This window comes from Capra hircus, chromosome 7 (assembly GCF_001704415.2).
Source record: "Capra hircus breed San Clemente chromosome 7, ASM170441v1, whole genome shotgun sequence".
NCBI lineage: Eukaryota > Metazoa > Chordata > Mammalia > Artiodactyla > Bovidae > Capra > Capra hircus.
Window position 1 is genome coordinate 56,308,766 of NC_030814.1, and position 24,520 is coordinate 56,333,285.

General features: G+C 42.8%; 1 protein-coding gene across 3 annotated transcripts in view; it reads right to left on the bottom strand.

Moving 5' to 3' along the window:
* ARHGAP26 (Rho GTPase activating protein 26) overlaps positions 1 to 24,520 on the bottom strand; it is a 481,157-nt gene that overhangs the window by 75,927 nt on the left and 380,710 nt on the right. For all 3 annotated transcript variants that reach the window (XM_018050208.1, XM_018050206.1, XM_018050207.1), the window contains exons 19-20: positions 19,000 to 19,138; positions 2,671 to 2,824 (exon numbers count right to left, since the gene is read on the bottom strand). In XM_018050208.1, coding sequence (XP_017905697.1) covers positions 2,671 to 2,824; positions 19,000 to 19,138 — 293 coding nt within the window. The remainder of the gene's footprint in view (positions 1 to 2,670; positions 2,825 to 18,999; positions 19,139 to 24,520) is intronic.

Sequence of the window (24,520 nt, forward strand, 5' to 3'; positions counted from 1 at the left end):
CAGGCAGGCACAAACTGGGTGACAAGCTCTCCCAGCCCTGGGTTTAGAGATGGGTGGTGAACCAGCTGCAGTGTGGAGCCACTGACACGGCCCTCATCAGGGCTGAGGCAAACTCTGTTTCAGCACTGCTTCTACCTCAAGAGCAGCCTTCTCAGAGCTCAGGACTCCCACGGATCACTTCACTATTCCCTCGAATGGAAGACAACAGCCCAGCAAGAAACATACCCACATTCCAGCCTCCCATCCTCCACCAAACAAGGAGACTGTTCCAGGCCTCATACTCCCTTCCCTGGGAAAGCCCCCAAACCTATAGCAGGTAGGCATGTGTCCCACGGATGGCATGAAGCAGGTAGAGTGATAGCCAGTGTTTTACATAAAACAAATCTAGCTTATTTAAAGTATGACTTTTGTACATTTCATAGCATATGACGAATAATTGGGTTCTCAAAAAAAATCACATCTAGACATCAAAAAATAAAAAATCACAAGCCCCCTCATCCATGACCTGTTTAAAAGACATAACCCCCCATTTCCATGTAACTGCTGAAGCAGCCTCTTTGGACACACTCTAGTCAACAAAGCCTTAGGGGCTCCCAGATACCAGCTGCTGAAAACGGAACTTAAAGACCACTAATTGGTGCTGCTGGTGAAAATCATAGAGTGTTGAGCAACCATGCTCATCAGTTCAGTTCAGTTGCTCAGTCGTGTCCGACTCTTTGTGACCTCATGAATCACAGCACGCCAGGCCTCCCTGTCCATCACCAACTCCCAGAGTTCACTCAGACTCACGTCCATCGAGTCCGTGATGTCATCCAGCCATCTCATCCTCTGTAGTCCCCTTCTCCTCCTGCCCCCAATCCCTCCCAGCATCAGAGTCTTTTCCAATGAGTCAACTCTTTGCATGAGGTGGCCAAAGTACTGGAGTTTCAGCTTTAGCATCATTCCTTCCAAAGAAATCCCAGGGCAGATCTCCTTCAGAATGGACTGGTTGGATCTTCTTGCAGTCTAAGGGACTCTCAAGAGTCTTCTCCAACACCACAGTTCAAAAGCATCTATTCTTCAGTGCTCAGCTTTCTTCACAGTCCAACTCTCACATCCATACATGACCACAGGAAAAACCATAGCCTTGATTAGAAGGACCTTTGTTGGCAAAGTAATGTCTCTGCTTTTCAATACGCTATCTAGGTTGGTCATAAATTTTCTTCCAAGGAGTAAGCGTCTTTTAATTTCATGGCCACATGAAACCATGCTCATGCTGAGCAACAAATAACCTCAGCAACTACAAGGTACAGAGGCTTAAACAGAATGGAAGAAAAGGAACCAGAATCTCCTTAAAGTCTAGGAAAGCAGCATTAGGAGTCCCTGAGGGAGCCATCCATCACGGGACAGAGGCTCCACTGGCCATGGAGAACCAGAAGGGACTCACTGTCCACAAGCTGAACAAGTTACATTATTTGAACATTTGAGGATACTTCCTGGTATAAAAACACATCATCTACGTCATAATAGGTAAGTAATTAAACTTCTTGAATATCACGGTAGGATTTAAAGCTGTCAACAATTAAAAAGAGACCTGTTTCATCTTACACTGTGGCTGCATTTTCTAAGCACCTCTTACCCATTTTAGAGTCATTTTTCATTCCAACCCTTAGTATCCCTTAGTCTCTTCTAAGGAAAAAAAAAATGTTAGACCCATTTTGCGGGTCTGTAAATATGTTAGCGAGATAGAATGGTGGGGTGCAATCATGCAACCACAGCGAGGAGAAGGGTAGGAAATGGTTCTGACATGCTGGTGTCTCACCAAGAGAAACGACTGCCCTGAAGGCAATTTGTGGCTGAACCTCGAACTATTTTCATCAGAGAAAGGCAAAGTCAACTCTGCTCTTCCTGAGTTTCACACAACTGTGGCCAGAGGGTCCAGCTGTTCTGGTCATGGCCTCACATTCTTTCTGCAAAGGCTCTAGTGGACAAGATTTATGCGGTGGTCTGAAGAAGCAAGCTAAGTAATGTGGGATGTAACCACAAAAGAGAACTTTCTGGCCCAAGCAGAATAGATCTAATTTCTGTGGAGGATTGGACAACCAGCCTCAAAACAGTCTCAGCTGTGGGTGCTCAACACCAAATAATGAAGCAACAGACGTTCTTCTCTTTTACAGCATCTGCTCTGTGATCATGGTCATGTTGAGCTTTGAGGAGCTAAAGACTCAAAGGGCTCCTGGAGCTATTCTCTCTGGCAGTGGAGACAGATAGCACTGAACATACTCAACAAAAGTTGGGGAGAAGGGAAACTGTGACAACACAAATGAGTGAAACAAATGTAGCTGCTGATCTACTGAGCTACTACAGTGCCCGGATGTTTGTAAAACTAAAAGAAGTAGTTTTTCATGCCCCAGCAGCCAGCACAGGCAAGGAGCCATCAGCCATCTCAGCAGGATGGTAGATCAAACATCACCAAGGCCAAGAAGCAGTATGTTAACAATCGTGATTCCCCTTTGAGATGATGGTGCTTAAAACATGTGAAATAAACTTAGCCAAGCTTCCAAGTTGAGGGAGAAGGTTTACGTTAGGTTCATGGGACAATACTCAAAGTCAGGCGGGGCCAGAGAGCACATTCTGGGTAGAATGGCCGACAAGGGCCCCCTGTGGCCAGCAGCTGGACGTCATACTTACAGTGAGTTGGGCCGGGTGGGTTTGAGCACATCCAGGTCTGGGTCACTGGAGTTTATGTTGGGCTGTAAGCTGCTGCTGGAATTGAGGATGCTGTTCGCGTTTGAAGAGACGACAGATTCCAAACTGGAGTTGATGAGGCTGTTTCTTTGTTCCTCTGTGGGGAACAAAAACCCACAAACCCCATATTAATATTATTCCATTCGATTCCATTGGGATAGTCTGTTCCTACCTATCCAAACGTTTATAAATAATGAGGTTACATGGAGCTCTCTGGTGCTAATGAAACTAGGAAAAGGACACAGGGAAGAATTACAAGACAAATAAGAATCACAAGTGGGAGGACTTCCCCGTGGATCCTGTGGTTGGGAAACTGCCTGCCAATGTAGGGGACGTGGGTTTGGTCCCTAGACTAGGACAAGTCTACATGCCGAGGGGCGGCTGGGCCTGTGCTCTAAAGCCTGTGAGCTGCAACTACTGAGCCCACACGCTGCAACCACTGAAGCCAGTGTGTCTAGAGCCCGTGTTCTGCAACAAGAGAAGCCACCACGATGAGAAGCCTGCACACCACAACTAGAGAGCAGCCCTGGATCGCGGCGACTAGAGAAAGGCCACAAACAGCAACAAAGACCCAGCACGGCCAAAAATAAATAAACAAATGAATTTAAAAAAAATACTAATTACCAGTGGGAAAGGAAGAACCTGAGAGTAACAGGTGATGTGAAACTTTAGAGCAAAACTCATTTCTCCGCTTGACAGGACATATCTTCTCTTTCACATGACAAACCTTTTCCTAAGAGTGGCTCAACCACCACACACGTTGTATCTTCCTTGGACTGGCAGATGGTCAGAACAGAGAGAACCTTCAAAGCCCCCTTGCAGTCAATCATATCCTTTTGGCTTCTGTGACATTCACCCTTTATTCTAAAACTCCTGCCCCTAACACTGCCTTACTTGCCTAAGCCATGTCCTACCTCTGACCCTATGGTACCACACTATAAAATATCTACTCTTTAGCCATCCACTTCCTTATGGCTCTGCAATCTAACCCCCTGATCACTCCCCAGCCAGATCCTTCTGGGTTGCCTCTAGCTCCAACTATTTGATGCTGAGCTTCCAGTTAGTTTTTTGACTAATAGATCTGTAAGGACTACAGAGTAGTCTACATATACAAATCTGAGTCTATGTTCCAAGCAGACACATTAGTGCTTGGAGAATATTACCAAGTCAAAGGGGAGAAACCTTGAGTTCCCTTCAAGACCACACTCCTGACTGGGTATGTAGAGTCAGGCAATATTTGGCTCTCTGTTTCTCGGTCAATGCAGCTATACAATGGGGAGCATGAAAAATGCCTTGCACAGCTTGGGGAGCTGTCATGAGGATCAAGTGGGATCATATGCAAGAATGTGTTTTGTAAACTTCAGAACATTGCTCAAAGAAAAGAACTTTCTGTTTCTTCCCATCTTTAAAAACTTGGAACCATGTGCTGAAGAAAACACTTTGGATGATTTAGACAAATGGCATGGGCACTACTGTAGAAGCAAAACATCAGAGACATGGAATGTCTTTCTTGTTCCACATTCCTTACAGATAGACCATATTGGAATCAACTGATGTTTTGGGCAATCAATTCAAGTATCAAGAAATATCATATCTGGGTGAATCCTCACTGGATCTTTCTGAAATGAGCCAGAGGTATACCATATCCCTAAGAAGAAAGACTAGGCTCACTTACATGGTAGTTTAGAGGTCAACATTTGAACTCAGGTCTCTTTAGACAAAATGGGGGGTGGGGTGTTATGATAAAAAATGCTCTTCCTTTGCACTATTCATGTATATAAAAATAAGCTTATGAAATGATGTTAGAGTAATATTCACATCAGTTACACAAATACATAAACATACAAACATACACATACACACCAATAATACCTAGCATCTTGGCAAATTCTCAAGGCCATGTTGAAGCCTCTCAGAATTCTGAATAAAAAAAACCCATGAAGCTTATGGGGTATCCTTGAACTCTAATTAAATTTTGAAAAAAAAAAAAAAAACAGATTATTAAGTTGATTCCTGAGGTTTAGAACAAGTCATATTTCAAAAGCTTGAGTTCCAAAGAGAAACAACAAAGAAAGAGAAATCAACAGTTACACTGAGCCAAGATGTGGGAGGACTAATAGGGCCTGCAAATGGGAGTTTGCTACCAGGAAGAAAAACAACTCCAAAATTACATAATTAGGGGATCATTGAGAGAATGGATATGCCATTTATCAGTATGAATCAGTTCATAAGTAAGTAAAATTTTCCTTTGCACAAAATCCTCGCATCAAGACTCCTGAAACAGTACGAGGAGCCCAAGACTACCTCCACTCCACAGGGAGTAAGGATGACATTTCATTGGGGCTCAAAGGATGTATGTTCTGCTTCATGAGAGGAGAGATGAAGAATTTCATTAACTCTGGTTTGAGGCTAAGTATGTAGGATATAATTATCTGAATTCATAGGAAATAGAAGAGAATAACTATAGCTCATATTTCTTTGTGATTATATTTACTTGTCCATGCTGCTACTGCTGCTGCTAAATCGCTTCAGTCATGTCCGACTCTGTGCGACCCCATAGACGGCAGCCCATTAGACTCCCCCGTCCCTGGGATTCTCCAGGCAAGAACACTGGAGTGAGTTGCCATTTCCTTCTCCAATGCATGAAAGTGAGAAGTGAAAGTGAAGTCGCTCAGTCATGTCCGACTCTTCGCAAACCCATGGACTAGAGCCTACCAGGCTCCTCTGCCCGTGGGATTTTCCAGGCAAGAGTACTGGAGTGGGGTGCCATTGCTTTCTCCGACTTGTCCATGAGAGGGGTATAATTCTATGAATTAAAATAATGCCTTGCTAAAAGAATATTAGCTTTTCTAAAATATTATGAGGACATTTGCTATTCATCAGAAAACAGAGTACCTGAAATGAAACATTTTTTAATTTTCACTTATTCAATAAATATTTATTGAGCTCCTCCCAAGTACCGAACCCAGCCCCCAGACAGCAGACTCCAACACTAATTCATTGGTAGTTTAATCAGATGAATATTAGAGTACTGACTGATTCATATGTCTACCTTTCTCAGTAGACTACAAGCAACCTAAGATTGGGCACGGGACAGACAACATTTTGAAATCACAACTGAAAAAAGTCACAGAAAGATGCTCTGCTTTATAAAGTATTTTACCAGAATCCTAATGCTCATAAAAAAGCTTTGTTTCTAAAAAACGGATTTAGGTAAAAGTTTTAAGAACCCAGCTCCCACTACAGTATTATAGACTGGGTCTTTCCCATGAGCTAACGAGGAAGACTACAGCATGTGGAACAATGATGATTTTGGGTTTTGAAAATTTTTTTATTTTTTAAAAATTTCATTTTGGGGTATAACTGATTTATAACATTGTTAGTTTCAGGTGTATGACAAAGTGATTCAGTTATACATATATCTATTCTTTTTTTCAGATTCTTTTCCCATATAGGTTATTACAGAGTACTGAGTAGAGTTCCCTGTACTATACAGTAGGTCTTTGTTGATCTATTTTATGTATAGTACTGTGTGTTAATCACAAACTCCCATAAACCCATAAGAGAATGAGGGTATGGATAGATAACGAGGACTCAACCTTCCTCGGACTAGCAGTTAATAGAATAAAACAGGTGGCTCTACCCTAACTGAGCTTGAGGAGGGATTCATTTACTGGAGGACATACATTCTTTCTTAAAATAATAAATTCTTTTTGAGATTATATTTTGACTTATATTTAGGTATCTAGGACCTGTCACATGTGGTGGACTTATAATAAAACAACAACAAAAGCAAACAATCAGGGAAAGGGATTCTTTGTCCAAGAAGAAAATGCCAAAAACTTAATCATAATATTTCACAGGTTTGCAGCCAAGATGGACAAATATGCATCCCAAGAGGCAGACTCTTTACTGACATCCTCCATGGGTCACAAGATATGGAGACCTGGAAAATCTGGCACTCTCTGACTACAGGAACACTACAATTTTCTTTGACAGGAGACCTCACATAATAAGACTGAGAGCTTCTAAGAGGACAGACGTCTAAGCTGAAACGCTGACAATCCTTTCTGAGAATGAGTAGGAAGGTGATTATTGCAGAGACTGAGTGGGGAGTAAAATCAACAGCAAATCAAATGTTTGGCGGTTAAGGAAAACTATACCACAACAAATTCTAATTTGCAGCTTCAATGAATTAAGAGGAAAAAGAGCAAATGATTCGGTAATGTCCCTCAAAACAGGAGGACTTCTGTCAAGTCAGCAAATGGACACTTGCCTCTGACAGGAAAAACATGAGAACAAGCAGCCTAAAAGATTAAAAATTAAAAAATTAATGAAATCATTCAAATACCAGAGCTGGACTTCTTTGAGTCACTTATGAGTCAAACGATCTCTGGCATCTACATCAGAAGGTATAAGAAGGACTGATGGCAATTATATTGCTGGAAAAAAAAATTACAGGCTAGTGGGCTGAAAAAAGGAAAACAGCAACCAGTTATGAGTCAAATCAACAAGATCAAATGACCAAAACAGAAAGAATCCCCACAACGCAGGAATTTTCCTGACCTGGTTGAAGGCAGTGAGAACGCTTGCTTATTTGTCAACAAGAATCTCTTTTCTTCTTACTCACAGGAAAGAAGAGCCCAGAGACAAAGAAATGGTAAAATAAAAGCTCAAACAATTGCAAATGTGCACAGGTAATGTGTTGGATGCTTTCATTAAAACGTGCTCCCTAGGAAGTGACAAACTGGATGTGGATCTGTGCCTTAAAAATGCACGCTACTCAAGGGCAGGGCCATGTCTGTCCACACAGACTACATCAAGCAGCCGTGACAATGGCCAGTGAGGTCAAGGTTAGTTCACACACTCCTGGTGCCCAGACCATGCACAGTAGAAACTAAGGCTCTACAACGGTCATGACATAAATGATAAACATAAATAAGGCAACCCTAACTACCAGGACGCGTTCTGCTGGCACACAAGGAGGCAGTTTTGCGTGACTTAATTTTTCAGGTGCTTCAGGCAGGGACCACTAATGTCCTTGAAACCAAAGTACTGGTTACAGTGGGCAGAGTCTCTGTTTTCTGTACAAATCAGGAGTGGAAAAACATGAGTATGCAACCAAATCACTGCAACTAAAAAAAGCAAGCCACAGAATAATTTTGGTGATATTGTACTTCTTTTGGGGGTTGCCATGGAAATTTTGGAGCTAAGCTCCTTCACTTTCCATATTTATCAAGTGACTCCCGCTTGCTCTGATGACAAGCACACCACATACAAGAGGCAGGGTCTCTGCTGATCACAGAACCCAGAGGTGAGACAAGGAACGCACATGCAGAGCCCGGCCAAATTCGCCTGGCTTGGCAGGCCTGAACATGTCTGGCCCACTGAATACTCAGAGCTGAAGGGTAAACAGGAAACACAGACCTCCGATAACACTTTAAGGGAGCTTTCCCACCATGCACAACAGTATGTCATCATACAGGCTGGTATTTTAGCTTTCCACGAGGTCTTAGACTAGCTGTCAAAAAGAAGAGCTAAGACGACTGATCTGTAACAGCAGCTCACGATGCCTCGCAGAGCCCAAAGGAGGAAACTGTCTCTGCCTATGATCAAACAGGGAGAAAAGGGAGTCACCAGATGGAGGCTCTGCAAAGACCCAGGGCGTTACACCAAAAATACTAAGGCAGAAGCAAACGCCCAGAGGCTTTCCTGGGCTGTGTTGGAGCGAGAGGTACTTTCTCCCACTTGTTAAAGTTTTGCAATGAAGCCTGTAATGTATCATCTTGACAAGATAGGATGATAATAGCAAGGCAGCTTAATGAATTTTGCAATAAAAAATGATGAGTGCACAGCAATTTTGGAGTTTGCCATCTCTGAGAAACACCCAAATACACAGAAAGCTTGGAATCAAGACTTTCTGAAGCAATTTTTCTCCCCTGTAGCTTTTGCTCCTGATAAGGGTGGCATGCCAAGCCCCACTAAAATCTGAGCTGGTTTGATTACAAGTTTGTTAACCCAGTCTCAGTCCCTATGATAAAAATAATCTTAGGAAACAGTTTGGGCAACATGTTTAAGCACATGAAAACAATTTGGACAATGTTCGAAAAAATAATCGTAAAACATAGTTTGGGCAATGTTGTATTAAACAGGGAGGTGACAAGTGAAAAATGTCAATGTTGCTTGGACCACAGACACAGGACATGTGATCACAACTTCTGACAAGTTGTCTTCAGCAAAAGCACCATCGATCTTGGTTCCCTATAGACTGGCTGACATACTCTCCCCATGGTGCCATAACAACCCTCTGCTTTGCAAAGGGAAAGAATGCCAGTGAAAATGGGTTTCATGAGAGAATGGGGAAGTCACTGTGGCTGGTCCCAGATTGAAGAGATTCACAGGACTGAGATACCGTGGTACAACAGGGAAGCCTGCTCCTGAAACAACATTTCAAAAACCACATGTTAGGAATGCGCCTCTAATTAATGGCTGAACAGGGACTTGAATGTTCAGAGTTAAAGAGACACTTTGCTACTCACAACATAGCCTTCTTTCCTCCCTGAGAACTTACTTTTGAGGAGGGACACTCTCTCTAATCTATGGTTGCCGATAACTGAGAAAGCCCACACACAGACTGCTGATGTATTGCTGACAATACAGTTTCTTCTTTCCCACTACTTATGGGAAAAGAAGAAACTGATACAGTTACTTATTTTTATACTATAACTCATTGCAAAATGGGCTGAGAGAGTAAAATGAAATGTATGATTAGAGTGTTTTTAACAACTTAAAAATTAGTTAATACATAATAAATATGCATTTCTCTTTAGTTTAAAAGTACAGAATGGCATACAAATACTCCAGATATATTCTGGTGCATAAAAGTCCAGTTGTTTTTCTATACACAGAAATAGGTACTTATATAATTTTTTTTTTCTTTTAACAAAGTAGGATAACATAATGCCTAATGCCGTGATAGCTTTTTTGCTCATATAGTGATAACGCCAGAGATGGCAGCCTGGAATATGTTCTTTTTAATTTTTTTCCTGCCATTAGCTTTCCACGGCATCACTTTCTAAGGGCCACATCAACTATGCAGGTCTCAGTCACACATGGTAACCACACACAATTAAGACAAGAGCCACATTACACTTTACAGTCTGCATGACAATAGGAATTCCTGTGGATAAACATGCTGTCTGCCAAAACAAACAGGTATGTCCAGAGCTCCCAGGATCTGCAGAAGCTACCTGAGAAAAGACACATGCCGCAGGTTCGACAGCTCCGAGAGAGGCATTATGTAAACCTCAGAATGGTACAGAGTCCCAGTTATTTTTCAGCAAGGGAGACACACGTCCGAACTACATGAGCTGGATTCTCAACCTCTCCCTGGGCCTGTCTGGGAGAGGGTCCAGGATGAATTAACAACTAAGAGAATTAATCAAAGCTATAATCTCAGCAGCTATTTAATAAGATCCATGTAAAACAAAGCCCAAGAATCCATTCCCAGACCAAGCAAGGCTGCACAGCCCACCGCTGGCTGCTGATGCACTGGCACTCTAGCATTCAACGGGCTCTCTCTGGGCCAGGGCGACTCTGCATTACTCTCACGTATGGGCCTCTCCTTTGGAATCTGCAGGCTCCAGAGAGGGGATACTTTCTTAGTCAAACATAAAGTAGGACTCCTGACGGTAATCATCATAATCGGAGCTAACATTTATTAGGTGCTTAGAGGCTTGCTGTCAAGTATGTTACACGCGCTGGCTCACTTAATCATGGCAATTTCCCTCCAAGGAAGTTATTATTAGTGATCGATTTTACAGATGAGCAAATGGAGGTTCATAAATGAAAAGTAATGAGCTCCAAGTTGCAGAGCTGGTAGCAGGTAGAGATGGCATTGAAGAAAAGTGTGGCAACTGCAGAGCCCCTGCTTTCAACCACCACCAGGCTGCCCCAAACCCTGAAAGAAAATCTAAGAGACACTCTGCTAATGACAGAAGACAGGCAATCTTGACCATCCCTCCCTTCCTCAAGCCAGTGCTTCTCTAATCCTTGCTGGCTTTAGCATCACCAGGGCACTTTTAAAATGACAGAGGCCGGAGCTCCAGCCATTACCTGATTCAAAATGTACTGGGGAGGAGACCAGGCATCTGTATTTTCAATAAGCTCCTCACATGATCTTAATGTATACCCAAGTTGAAGAACCACACTTCGAAGAAACATATTTGAGGACCTGGGACAGCTATACTTTGGAGACACTGTGGCTGTGGTTCCAGACCACTGCAATAAAGCCAATATCGCAACAAAGCAAGTCACATGAATATTTTGGTTTCCCAGTGTATATAAAAGTTATGTTCATACTAAACTGTTGTCTATTAAGTATATAAGAACACTATGTCTTAAACAACAATGTACATACCTCAATTAAAAAAAAACTTTATTGCTAAAAAATGCTAATCATTATCTGACACCACGGGTTCCCACAAAACTTTAATCTGTGGAAACGCAGTATCTTTGAAGCACAGTAAAGTGAACTGCAATAAAAAGAGGCATGTCTTTGAGGTAATAAAAAGCCAGGACAAAATGATAAATGTTACCTTGCAACCTCTTGGAAGAAATCTTAAAAAGTATGAGACCTGTGTGCTTGGTTCCTTCTAATCCTCTGGCTCTACCTTCTACAGTCGTGTGAAAAAAGTACAGCTTGTGTGTCAGTACCTTTCACCTAGACACACCAGTCTAGTCTCTGCTGTATGATGTATCTGCATGGAAACTTGGAGATTAAACAGTAATCTCCTTTGCTACCATTCATCTGGCAGCACAGAGGAAAAACCTCCTTTCATCTCCTCTGAGGTGATCACAAACAAAGTGATTGCCTCAGCCCAGCATATTAAGCGACTGCTGAATGCACACAGCTCACTGCGGAGCTGCCGTGAGATGGGGGTGGGGGAGGGGAGTGGCCGTGGAGTGGCTGCTGCCTGCCACTGCGCGTAGTGAGGAACCCATTCAAAATGGTCCAGCTGCCTCCGTGGCAATGCTGGGCACCAGACAGATAGTTTTTCTTGCTTCTTTAACTCAGTCTAGAAAGGTTTTCACTTTTGTGGCTCGAGAAGTGACAAAGGTACCCTTCTGGAGACAACATGGTATGGGGAAGGGATGTGGCCTGGGTCCAGATTCCTCTTCTGCTGATGCCCTAGAGCCTCAGTTTACTTGTTTGTAAAATGTGGATGATGAGAACCTACCTCACGGGGTGATGAGCAATTATAAAGATGAGATGAAGTAACACTGGGAAAAGGAAAAAGCCACCTGGAGAAGACTCCAGTAACTACTCTCAGATTAAAGCAGAGGAGTCTTACAGAGGTGCCCAGACATACAACTGGTCTACCCTCCTGGAAGGAAAAACTCCTTCTGGAAAATAAGACATGCATCTGTGAACATCAACAGGTCAGATACTTTCATGACAATCTGAGACCAGAGTGTTGGCACAGATTCACATCTAAGAGGAAAAAACAGGCTCCAACTTCTGCACAGGCTGGGGACACTGCAGTGAGGTGAGGGGAAAACATGTGCCAATGGAATGCACCTACTCTGTGAATTTGGGGCTCATCAAGCATGTCAACTGGGGGCTGAAGAGAAGGCTGACCCACAACCACAGGAAATATTAAACTGCAAGTGTGCCAATGAGACTGAGAAAAAATATAACTCAAACAAGAGCAGGCACACAGACATAAGAGAAATGAAGCTCTGGCAATATCATATGAAGTTGGAAGGCACAAGGGAGGCACATGGAGGTACCATGTGGGGTATGTTTGTGTGTCCTCACAGATGTCATCCCTGTAACAAGAATCTGAAGAAAGGAAAGGTCACGTCAAACCTGGAGAGGTGTCACAATGCACCCAAAGTTTTCAACATGAAACTGACAGATGATTGGTGAGGGTCCACAATGATATAAAAACCAACAGGCAACATCTGAACCTGATTCCAGTCAACTGGACAGAAGAATCTTGAGTTTGTGTATGTTAAGAGGAAGGATCTCAGTCAAAAATTTAGAGCGAGACCTGTGGACTCCAAACTGTGGTACATGTTCCACAGTTTGGACATATGACAATTCTAAGGTTTGATGTGGATGAACATTCTTTAGCTTAACAGTTACTTATGTTTTAATATTTAAAAATACATGTAATTAACAGACTGGTTCCAAATAGGGAAAGGAGTACACCAAGGCTGTATATTGTCAACCTGCTTATTTAACTTATTTGCAGAATACATCATGAGAAATGCTGGGCTGGATGAAGCACAAGCTGGAATCAAGATTGTGGAAATTATCAATACCTCAGATATGCCAATGACACCACCTTTATGGCAAAAAGAGAAGAACTAAAGCGCCTCTTGATGAAAGTGAAAGAGGAAAGTGAAAAAGGTGCCTTAAAACTCAACATTCAGAAAACTAAGGTCAAGGCATCCAGTCCCATTACTTCATGGCAAATAGATGGGAAAACAATGGAAACAGTGACAGACTTGATGCTTGCTCCTTGGAAGAAAAGTTATGACCAACCTAGACAGCATATTAAAAAGCAGAGACATTACTTTGCCAGCAAAGGTCCATCTAGTCAAAGCTATGGTTTTTTCAGTAGTCATGTATGGATGTGAGAGCTGGACCATAGAGAAAGCTGAGCAATGAAGAATGGATGCTTTTGAACTGTGGTGTTGGAGAAGACTCTTGAGAGTCCCTGGGACAGCAAGGAGATCCAACCAGTCCATCCTAAAGGAAATCAGTCCTGAGTATTCATTAGAAGGATTGATGCTGAAGCTGAAACTCTAATACTCTGCCCACCTGATGTGAAGAATTGACTCATTGGAAATGACCCTGATGCTGGGAAAGATTGAAGGTGGGAGGAGAAGGGGACGACAGAGGATGAGATGGTTGGATGGCATCACCGACTCAATGGACATGAGTTTTGAGTAAACTCCAGGAGTTGGTGATGGACAGGGAGGCCTGGCATGCTGCAGTCCATGGGGTCACAAAGAGTTGGACACGACTGAGCAACTGAACTGAACTGAATGTTTTCATGTATATTAGAGAGTAATACGGTAAGATAACAAAACTGATATTTTAGAAATTTTATTGAATAGGATGAGGCAATGTAAAGAAGTGAGGTTCTTAAAAACTGATTTAAAGAAATGCATCAAACAAACAACTGTGGAAAAGTTATATGGTTGTGGCCCAAAGACTAGATGAAGGCTTATGTAAATGATGCAAGTTTGGGAAGTACTAAGCTAGGCATGGATAAAGGCCTTAAACTGAAAAACATCACTGTATGGAAATATAAGATTTTTTTTCACAGATTACCTGCAGAGTCTTCACCAGTACTTTGATCCCAAAGAGTAAACCCAGTGATGTGCTTTGATAAAGTCTTCCATCTTTGTCCACAGATCAGACATAGAGGAGGGTTTGGTGTGTGGCAATAGTACCCTGTTACCTGCTCATGTAACAGTGGTGAGCGGCTGCACTGCAACCTAGGAGGAGTGAGTGCTGGCAGAACCTTACACCTCCTGGCCAGTCTTCCTCACCCACTTCTACGGTGCTTTCCAGGCCAGCCTGAGTATTGTTCTAATTTCCCGGGGAGCTGGGGGTTCCAAAACAAACTCTAAAAAGTATATTATACATACACCGCTATACACTTTTCAACAACAATGTTTCTCCCAAGGCAAGGAGGAAAGCTGAGCATCCTGCAAGTATCCTCACACATGAGCAGTCAGCCCTGTTTCCAGGGAGGGTTTCCTCCTGCTCCCAGGGTAGATCTACTGCTTCACTGTCTTCCCGTCTCGCATCCTCCTGTCCACCGTGTTCAGACAGGGACAGCTTGATCTGCAGCTTAGGCACATCTGCCTTCACACATCCTTAACTTTCACTCGCTGCCTCATGTGACAGAATTAATCTTGAGAAGAGATCTAATTGATTTTCTCCTAATTGCCACCTTCCTTCTTACATGCTCTTAGAATATGCTTTAAGACCTGATCCATAGCTGCCTCTGTTTCCATCTAAGCATCAACTTGGCACTTTTTCAAGCTTAGAGGAATTTACTAATATCATCTGATCTGTCCTGAGCCGTAAATGTACACTGCTTAGCACAAAACCTTAGGTGACCGTGGCTGTCCTGGAAACATGAGAAGGTTCTCACTCCACAGCCAGATGCTGTGTTCGTGGCAGATGAGGGTGAGGCCAGGCCTGTTCCAAGTATTCTCTGGTACAGACCACAGTGAGAACGACCCTAGCCAGATACTTAAGGGAAACACAGGCTACTGTTTGAAGGGAAGCCAACTGCAGTACGGGGTCAAAGCCCTGAAACTGTGCCTATCTGCTGACCCAGGGATTCTTCCAGGAATTTATCTTAAGGAAATAATCATGAATATGAACAGATTCAGCTACAAGGATGATATAGTGGCTTTATTCATAAAAGCAAGGTATCTGAAACAACCCAAGTGGATGCACCAAGGTGTGGCCACATTATGGGATACAGCAATCTCTTTAAAAGCTGTGATACTCCAAGGTGGGGAAGATTTCTTCTCAGGAATAATGAGAGGAAGGCCGTTACTTCTGGAAGGCAAAGGGATAGAAAACATTTTCTGTAACAAAGAGAAAGATGCCAATCAGGATATGGAATGTCTTCCCTCCTCAAAGCCAAGAGGATCATTTTCTCTGATTTGTGATTTTACTGTAACTCATAGATAATATTGTTATTATCACATAATATATAACAGACATATCATACTTGTATAAATATATAAAACGAATATAGACTACATAGTAATATATTAAATACAAATATATAATAATTATATAATAATCATAGCACTTTCACACCCGTAGCATTTACGGAGCACCATCTGAAGTGCTTTAATCCTCACCACAAACCTGTGAGGTAGAAAACCATTATCCCTGTCTTGCAGAAGAGGAGCCTGAGACCCTGCAGTAGCAGGGAGCATCAAGCAGGCTCTCACCCAGGCTGCTGTGCCTATGGGCACTGTCAACCACAGCATTCTCCTGCCTCCCCAAAGACACACTGCTCTGTGAGAGCAGCCATCTGCCGACTTACTGTCACCTATTCACCTGTCTACTTCCATTACTCAATCCTGAGCTCCTTATAGCCAAGGTCACGTTTTTATCCTCCTTGGTTCCTGCGTGTGATTAAACAGTAACTAATGATAATAGCAGTAGCTTTCAGTGGATCACCCTTGCCACGTCCTGTGCTAGCTGCTTAACGGCATAAGTCTGCTGAATCCCTATCACTTTCCTTTGAGTTAGGTCCTGTTAACCCTATTTCTGTCCTTTATTGAGCCCATCTTTGCATGAAATGTTCCCTTGGTGTCTGTAATTTTCTTGAAGAGATCCCTAGTCTTTCCCATTCTGTTGTTTGCCTCTATTTCTTTGCATTGATTGCTGATGAAGGCTTTCTTATCTCTTCTTGCTATTCTTTGGAACTCTGTATTCAGATGCTTATATCTTTCCTTTTCTCCTTTGCTTTTCACTTCTCTTCTTTTCACAGCTATTTGTAAGGCCTCCCCAGAGAGCCATTTTGCTTTTTTGCATTTCTTTTCCATGGGGATGGTCTTGATCCCTGTCACCTGTACAATGTCACGAACCTCTGTCCATAGTTCATTAAGCACTCTATCTATCAGATCTAGTTCCTTAAATCTATTTCTCACTTCCACTGTATAATCATAAGAGATTTGATTTAGGTCATATCTGAATGGTCTAGTGCTTTCAGAGATACCAAGGGAACATTTCAGGTAAAAATAGGCTTGAAAAAGGACAGGAATGCTATGGACCTAACAGAAGCAGAAGATATTAAGAAGAGGTGGCAAGAATACACAGAAGAACTCTACAAAAAAGATCTTCATGACCAAGATAATCATGATGGTGTGATCACTCACCTCGAGCCAGACATCCTGGAATGTGAAGTCAATTGGGCCTTAGAAAGCATCACTACGAACAAAGCTAGTGGAGGTGATGGAATTCCAGTTGAGCTGTTTCAAATCCTGAAAGATGATGCTGTGAAAGTGCTGCATTCAATATGCCAGCAAATTTGGAAAACTCAGCAGTGGCCACAGGACTGGAAAAGGTCAGTTCTCATTCCAATCTCAAAGAAAGGCAATGCCAAAGAATGCTCAAACTACCACACAATTGCACTCATCTCACATGCTAGTAAAGTAATGCTCAAAATTCTCCAAGCCAGGCTTCAGCAATACATGAACTGTGAACTTCCAGATGTTCAAGCTGGTTTTAGAAAAGGCAGAAGAACCAGAGATCAAATTGCCAACATCCGCTGGATCATGGAAAAAGCAAGAGAGTTCCAGAAAAACATCTATTTCTGCTTTATTGACTAGGCCAAAGCCTTTGACTGTGTGGATCACAATAAACTGGAAAATTCTGAAAGAGATGGGAATACCAGACCACCTGACCTGCCTCTTGAGAAACCTATATGCAGGTCAGGAAGCAACAGTTAGAACTGGACATGGAACAACAGACTGGTTTCAAATAGGAACAGGAGTACGTCAAGGCTGTATATTGTCACCCTGCTTATTTAACTTCTATGCAGAGTACATCATGAGAAACGCTGGGCTGGAAGAAACACAAGCTGGAATCAAGATTGCCGGGAGAAATATCAATCACCTCAGATAGGCAGATGACACCACCCTTATGGCAGAAAGTGAAGAGGAACTAAAGAGCCTCTTGATGAAAGTGAAAGAGGAGAGTGAAAAAGTTGGCTTAAAGCTCAACATTCAGAAAACTTAGGTCATGGCATCTGGTCCCATCACTTCATGGGAAATAGACGGGGAAACAATGGAAACAGTGTCAGACTTTATTATTTTGGGCTCCAAAATCACTGCAGATGGTGACTGCAGCCATGAAATTAAAAGACACTTACTACTTGGAAGGAAAGTTATGACCAACCTAGATAGCATATTAAAAAGCAGAGACATTACTTTGCCGACTAAGGTCCGTCTAGTCAAGGCTATGGTTTTTCTAGTAGTCATGTATGGATGTGAGAGTTGGACTGTGAAGAAAGCTGAGCGCCAAAGAATTGTTGCTTTTGTACTGTGGTGTTGGAGAGGACTCTTGAGAGTCCCTTGGACTGCAAGGAGATCCAACCAGTCCATTCTAAAGGAGATCAGTCCTGGAATTTCTTTGGAAGGAATGATGCTAAAGCTGAAACTCCAGTACTTTGGCCACCTCATGCAAAGAGTTGACTCATTGGCAAAGACCCTGATGCTGGGAGGGATTGGGGGCAGGAGGAGAAGGGGACGGCAGAGGATGAGATGGCTGGATGGCATCACCAACTCGATGGACGTGAGTTTGAGTGAACTCTGGGGGTTGGTGATAGACAGGGAGGCCTGGCGTGCTGTAGTTCATGGGGTCGCAAAGAGTCAGACACGACTGACCGACTGAACTGAACCCTACTGTACACACAAGTAAACTGAAGCTGAGAGAAAGTAGGAGGCTTGCCCAAATGCTGTCACTGGTACAGAAGCCCAGGTCTGCCTGCCCGTGGGCAGTGCTGGGGCCTTCAACCCCCCTCCTCCACCACTGGACTCCCTTATTACAGGAACTGAAGAGAAACCACACTGGAGATCTGAGAGCCCAGTAACCCAGTCGCTGCAGAGTACTTGGAAATCCAGAAGTGAAAACAAGATTTGATACAGTCATGGCGAGAATCCTCTGCCGTTTGGAGCAAGGAGGGTAGTGCTCTCTTATTAATCTATTAATTAATTCCACATACTTAGTAAGTATCTACTGTGTGCCAGGCCTGGGAGAAGTGGAGGGGAAGGAGAAGCAAGCCAAATAAGGTCCCCGAACAGAGAAAGCCCCATTCCAGTAGTACACGTAACTTGTGCTAATAAGCATAGAATTACAACCTGAGAAAAGGAAGGGAAACTGGTTCTAGCAGAGCCAATAACAAAAGAGGGGCTGAAGAAGCAGCACCTGAGCTAAGCATTGACTGTGTGACTGGAGGAAAAGAGGCTCAGCTATCTGCCCACAGGAGATCTGGAAAGTGGATCCTGGACATTGTGGCTCCTTGCCTTTCATCCTCAGCACCCTGCTTCCTGTCCTGTCGAGGTTACTCAGCCACAGAACCTCGGAGGGCATGATGGTCAATATGCTGTCCTCAAGGACACAAAAGGCAGCAGCTCACACACAGAGGTAGAGGTAAGTTCTCTGGGCAGCGGGGAGGCGGCTGAGGTGTCCCTAGGGCACCCTAGGCAGTGACTCACGTTTCTCTGTTGACTGCATGGTGTGGAAGAGCGTCAAGGGCCTCTCGCTGCAGGACGGGGGTTTGGAGTCACTGCTCTTCTTCCGAGACAGGTGCAGTTGGGCATTGGTGAGTGGCGTGTCTGGCACAGTGTTAAATATCTGCAAAACAGTTTCATAAAAATGTTACACACTAATGTGAACCCAGAAGAAAGCACGAGTCCGGACCTGTATGATTAAAAAGTCTAGTGGGGTCTAAGAATCAGCAAGAAAAAGATAGAAAAAGACCACCAGCATCTGCTCAGGACTCTATTGTAAGCATCTCTAGGAGCTGGCAGGAAACAGTCTCCTCTGAAAGTACACCCCAAGGTCAGGAACCATCCACTTCCACTTCCTACCCCCTCTGTTATCATTTGCATGGATCTTCTTTCTGTTGTTCTCTCCAGGGCCAATGGAAAGTAGCCACTGTCTGTGGAAAGGACTTAAAATTTTTTGATCACCTTTATCTAGAACTGATTAATCAAAATCACTTTCCTGTTCTTCACTGCCCATGAGTCTATTTCCCAGTTCTTAACAACTGCTTCACAATTTTCTGAAGATGTGAAACATGCATTTAAATGACACCAAAGAAGCCCAGAACAGGGCATCATTTTCTCATCCTCAATCATCTCTAGCTGGACCATCTTTTCTACTTCACAATTTTCTGAAGATGTGAAACATGAATTTAAATGACACCAAAGAAGCCCAGAACAGGGCATCATTTTCTCATCCTCAATCATCTCTAGCTAGACCATCTTTTCTACTTCAGCAGCTTTGTGTTATTTTTGAGCTGAAAAAAAAAAAAAAGGCTGTTTTCCCCAACTCTTGATGACAGAAGTAACATACCTGCTACAAACTGTTTGGAAAATGTAGAAAAGCTTCAAGAAGAAAACAGAAAAACTCTCCCAATTCCACTATTTAGAGATAACCACTGTTAGCATTTGAATTTTATTTTCACATAAGCTTTTTTGTTTTAAGCTTTCATTGCAAAAAAACAAAACAAAACAAAACAGGTCCATGGTTAAAAAAAAAAGTGAGAAGAAAATGACAGATAAAATTCATGACAATGACAGATAAAATTCATGACAATGCTTGTCTTTTTTCCTACAGATCCAAGTATGACAGAATTATTATAATAGCTACCACTTACATGGTACCCACCATGATTACAGTCACCACCCTGCAATGCTGGCTCCCTAAGGACCAGTCACTGCATGTGTTTTCCATGTAGCTCACTCAGTTCTGAGTGACCCTGAGCATCAGGTACTGTTCTCATCATTTATAATGAAGGACTGAGGCAGAGAGGTTAAACTGCCACAATTACAAATATAATTACAGATGATAACATAGAAAACCTGTGTCCCTAGTTTTCTAGATTTCTTTTTAAGTGCATATAATAACAACAACACTAATTCATTCAGCCTGGAAAGATCTTTTGAGCATCTCCTTTCTACCAGCACTCTGGGTACAGCAGTGCTTGAGGCCAACATGCTTCCTGCGGTTTAGAGAGTCTGCATCTAGCAGCTGTGATTTACTGAGTATAGACCATGTCAGGCACCGCCTCTAGTGCTTTGTATGAGTTATCTCACTTAATGTTAAAATACACTTCTCCATAATTGAAATCCTATTCTTTTTACAGTTTTGTATCCTATATGTTTCTTCTAAAATTGTATTGTAACATTTCCCCCTTCATTAAAAAAATCTTCAAACCTTATCCTTCTTGGCTGCATAATATACCCACTGTATTAAGACATCAACATTTATTGACCCATTCATTATCATCTCATACTCTGGAGTCTTCTGGATCTTCTGTTTCCCAATAATCACAAGTGATGAGAGGAAAGTGGTGGCACCCCCATGCCCCTCACCTATGGGTGGCTCTAGACACATGAGAATCTTTCCCACGGTTTTCTCTCCTTCGTGCGTGCATTAAAAAGCAGAAGCTGAGATATAGGAAGCAAAGTCATAAGAATGATAAGAATTTCAGCCAAAACAGCTGCTCTCCATGAGTTGGCAGGTCTTTGGGTTCCAATGATGCCAGCCAGCTGGTTCAGTCAGTCTCCCTTCCAAACACAGCTGTCTGAAAACAGCATTATCATATTTTCCCCAAGGGACTGAATTTTCCACAAAATAAAATGAATCACTACATAGCTGAGTTCATCTGGGGTGAGGATGTAAGGAGAGAAGGGAACTTAAAGCAAAACAACAAAACCCCCTAGCTTCCAAAGGAGCTTGAACCCCAAAAATAAGTACCAGTGCCACACATGTCATCAGGCTCCTTCTGAGGATCTTCGAGGAAAGAAAAGAGAAACTATGGTTGTTGCTGAACTCAAGGACCACAGTGCTAAGACCTAAGCACAGACCTAAGAAGCTATCTTCCACTTCGTTCTGCGCTCAACAATCCAGCCAGGGCTGCTCCTAGGTGACACTCTGTGCACCAATAACATTGGCACTTGCTCTTATATATGAGTGTTTGCACCTGCCAGTCACTGTGCTAGGTCAACTCAGTGTAGCCAAGCAGGATGACCATTCCACAAGGAGAGATTCCCTGAACCACATGGCCCAGCAGGAAAGGGGCTTGGATGGAACCCTAGACCTGCAGTTTCCAACAACTCCCCTCCCCACCTCCACAGCAGTTCTCAGCATTCAGCTCATCTTCTCCAGCCAACCTACACTACCAAAGCCGGGGCCCAAACCCACAAATACAGATTTCAACAAATAATGATGTCTCTTAACACCCTTCTGCCTCTGGCCTTAAGTACAGCATGTTCCTCAATTCCAAGCAAAAAATATCTGAAAATGAATTCAAACTAAGTGATAGGCCCCCACCTCCTCTGTCTGGCTTCCAAATTTTGTCTTTCTTTTCCTAATGAGCTACTGAGAATGAGATCCTCGCACAACCACAATAAGGAAAACGATAATGCATATGCAGCATTTCCATTTCAACTGTCACCAGAAAAGCGGGCATTTCCTCTTTCCTAAATGCTAGAGAAACAAAGAAGAGTGAGTCGTAAGGAAGAACTATGGATTTAAACAGAGGATTGGAAAACTGCCTCCAAAATTGTGTTTATACACTGATAAATAGGAAGAGACATGGGAATTACATTCTGCTTATTGGCTGTTCTCTCTAAAAGGAAAGCTGTTGGAGCGTACTAGAATCAGTTCTAGATGGAGATTTTCTCCATGGGCCAGAGCTATAGTCCTGAAGTCTTGCTCTCTGGGCCTCAGTGCAAGCCAGGCCCAGGCTTTTGAAGAACTTGGACAGGGCTATTTTCAGGATCAAATGGACACACGTGCAAGTGGGCCTGCTATGAAATGTGGAGCGCCAGACACAGGACTACCATCATTATTATTACACATGTTTTTTTCTGAGGCATGAGGGCACTTCTGCAAATCTGAGCAATTCAGAACAGAAGATACAAACTTTCACTAAGGAGTCTGGGCAATCATTCCCCAAACTACTGTTGTTCCTTTAACTCTGAAACTTGAATACATACAGGTTGCTTAAAGCTGCTCACTATTGAGCCAACTTCTCAGCCAGGCCAAGAGATGCCTGCGTGCTAAAAGTGAGCTGGAATTCGAAAGAGAATTTGAATGATTCACAATTTTGCTGTTATTCCAATCCTAATTTGTTTGGAAGCGATGACTTTAAGAGAACCTTGTGGAGTTTCCTTCATTCTGATGAGTAGAATCAGTGTACCAACTTCTCTGCCGAACAATGGAAGTATGAGCTCTCATAATCTCTGAGCAATGGATTTATGGGGCTCTACCAGATAGCTGAGCTATCTACTTGTCTCACAGAGACTTTCCAAATTAACACAAAAGCAGGGCAGAGGGGCAAGGTTTATTCCATACCCCAAGTGTCCCATTAATTCTGTTCAAATTTACAAACAAATTCTGACTTAGGAATGCCTTAGAAATAAAAGTTATTAGGAAGGCTCTAAGGGGGTCGCAAAGAGTCGGACATGACTGAGCGACTGAACTGAACTGAACTGATAACGGCAAATAGGTAACCAATAAGAACCTACTGTATAGCACAGGCAATGTTACTCAATACTCCATAATGAGCAATATGGGAAAAGAATCTTAAAAAGGGTGGATATATGCGTAACAGAGCAGAAACACAACAATGTAAATCAACTAGACTCCAATAAAAATTAATGAAAAAAAAAACCTAAACATCATCCAAAAAATAAATATATAGGAAAGGAATTTACCATCATTTTATGAGGAGAAAGTAAACAGGCATTGGAGCCATACAGACTTGGGTTCAACTTGGGCAAAAGCCTTAACCCCTCTGAGTTGTTTCCCTTCCATAAATGGGAATCTAACACCTATCCTGCAGAGATACTGAAAAGTTAATGCATATTAAATGCTGAGCACAGAACCTGATAAAGAGTGGGCAGGAGGCAGAGTTAGTGTAAAGGACAATAAAAATATCCAAAGTTTGTTGAGTGCTTATCATGCTGTTATTCACATGGATTATCTCAGGACTTGGGCTTCCCTGGTGGCTCAGACAGTAAAGAATCTGCCTGCAATGCAGGAGACTAGGGTTCAATTCCTGGGTAGGGAAGATACCCTGTAGAAGGGAATGGCTACCCACTTCAGTATTCTTGCCTGGAGAATTTCATGGACAGAGGAGCCTGGTGGGCTATAGTCTGTGGGGTGGCAGAGACTTGGACAAAACTGAGCAACTAGCATTTTCACTTTCTCTCAGGATTTACCATTATCCTTGGGGCTTCCCAGGTGGCGCTACTGGTAAAGAACCCACCTGCCAACGCAGGAGACACAGGAGACGTGGGTTCAGTCCCTGGGTTGGAAAGACCCCCTGAAGGAGGGCATGGCAACCTACTCCAGTATTCTTGCCTGGAAAATCCCATGGACAGAGGAGCCGGGCGGGCTATAGTCCATGGGGTCACAAAGAGTTGGACACAACAGAAGCAGATGTTAAGTTAAGCATTGTCATCTTATAGGTGAGGCTCATTGAGACGAACTGACTTGTTCAGTGTCACATGGGTGAGTACAGTTGGACTAGGACTTAAGATAGCTTAGCTGGACTGTCTGGGTCTTAATCACCTATGGCCTTTATATCTGTTATTAATTTGAGAGACAAAAGACAAAATGCAAAGATCATAGTTCTGGAGTCTGATGGCTCTGATTTTAGTCACTCACTAGCTCTGTGACTTTGAACAAGTTATGTAACTCTGACCTTCAGCTGCTGCATCTATAAAGACTCCTGGGACTGAGGTGAGGACAGAAGCACCTAACACAGTTTGACACTCAGTGCCCAAAAGCCATGACGGCATCCAGTAAAAAAATATAAGAAGGAAAATAACTGGAAACTCAACAATGAATTATCTGCAGAGGATTTAATTTATAAGTGCAAATTTAATTACTGTTCTTTGCAGAACATCGATCTCAAATGCTTACAGCAATGTTAGAATTTGCTGTTCTTTTCCCCTTGTTGTCTACAAAATTCAAATTTCACTGCTGCCCCCCCGCCCC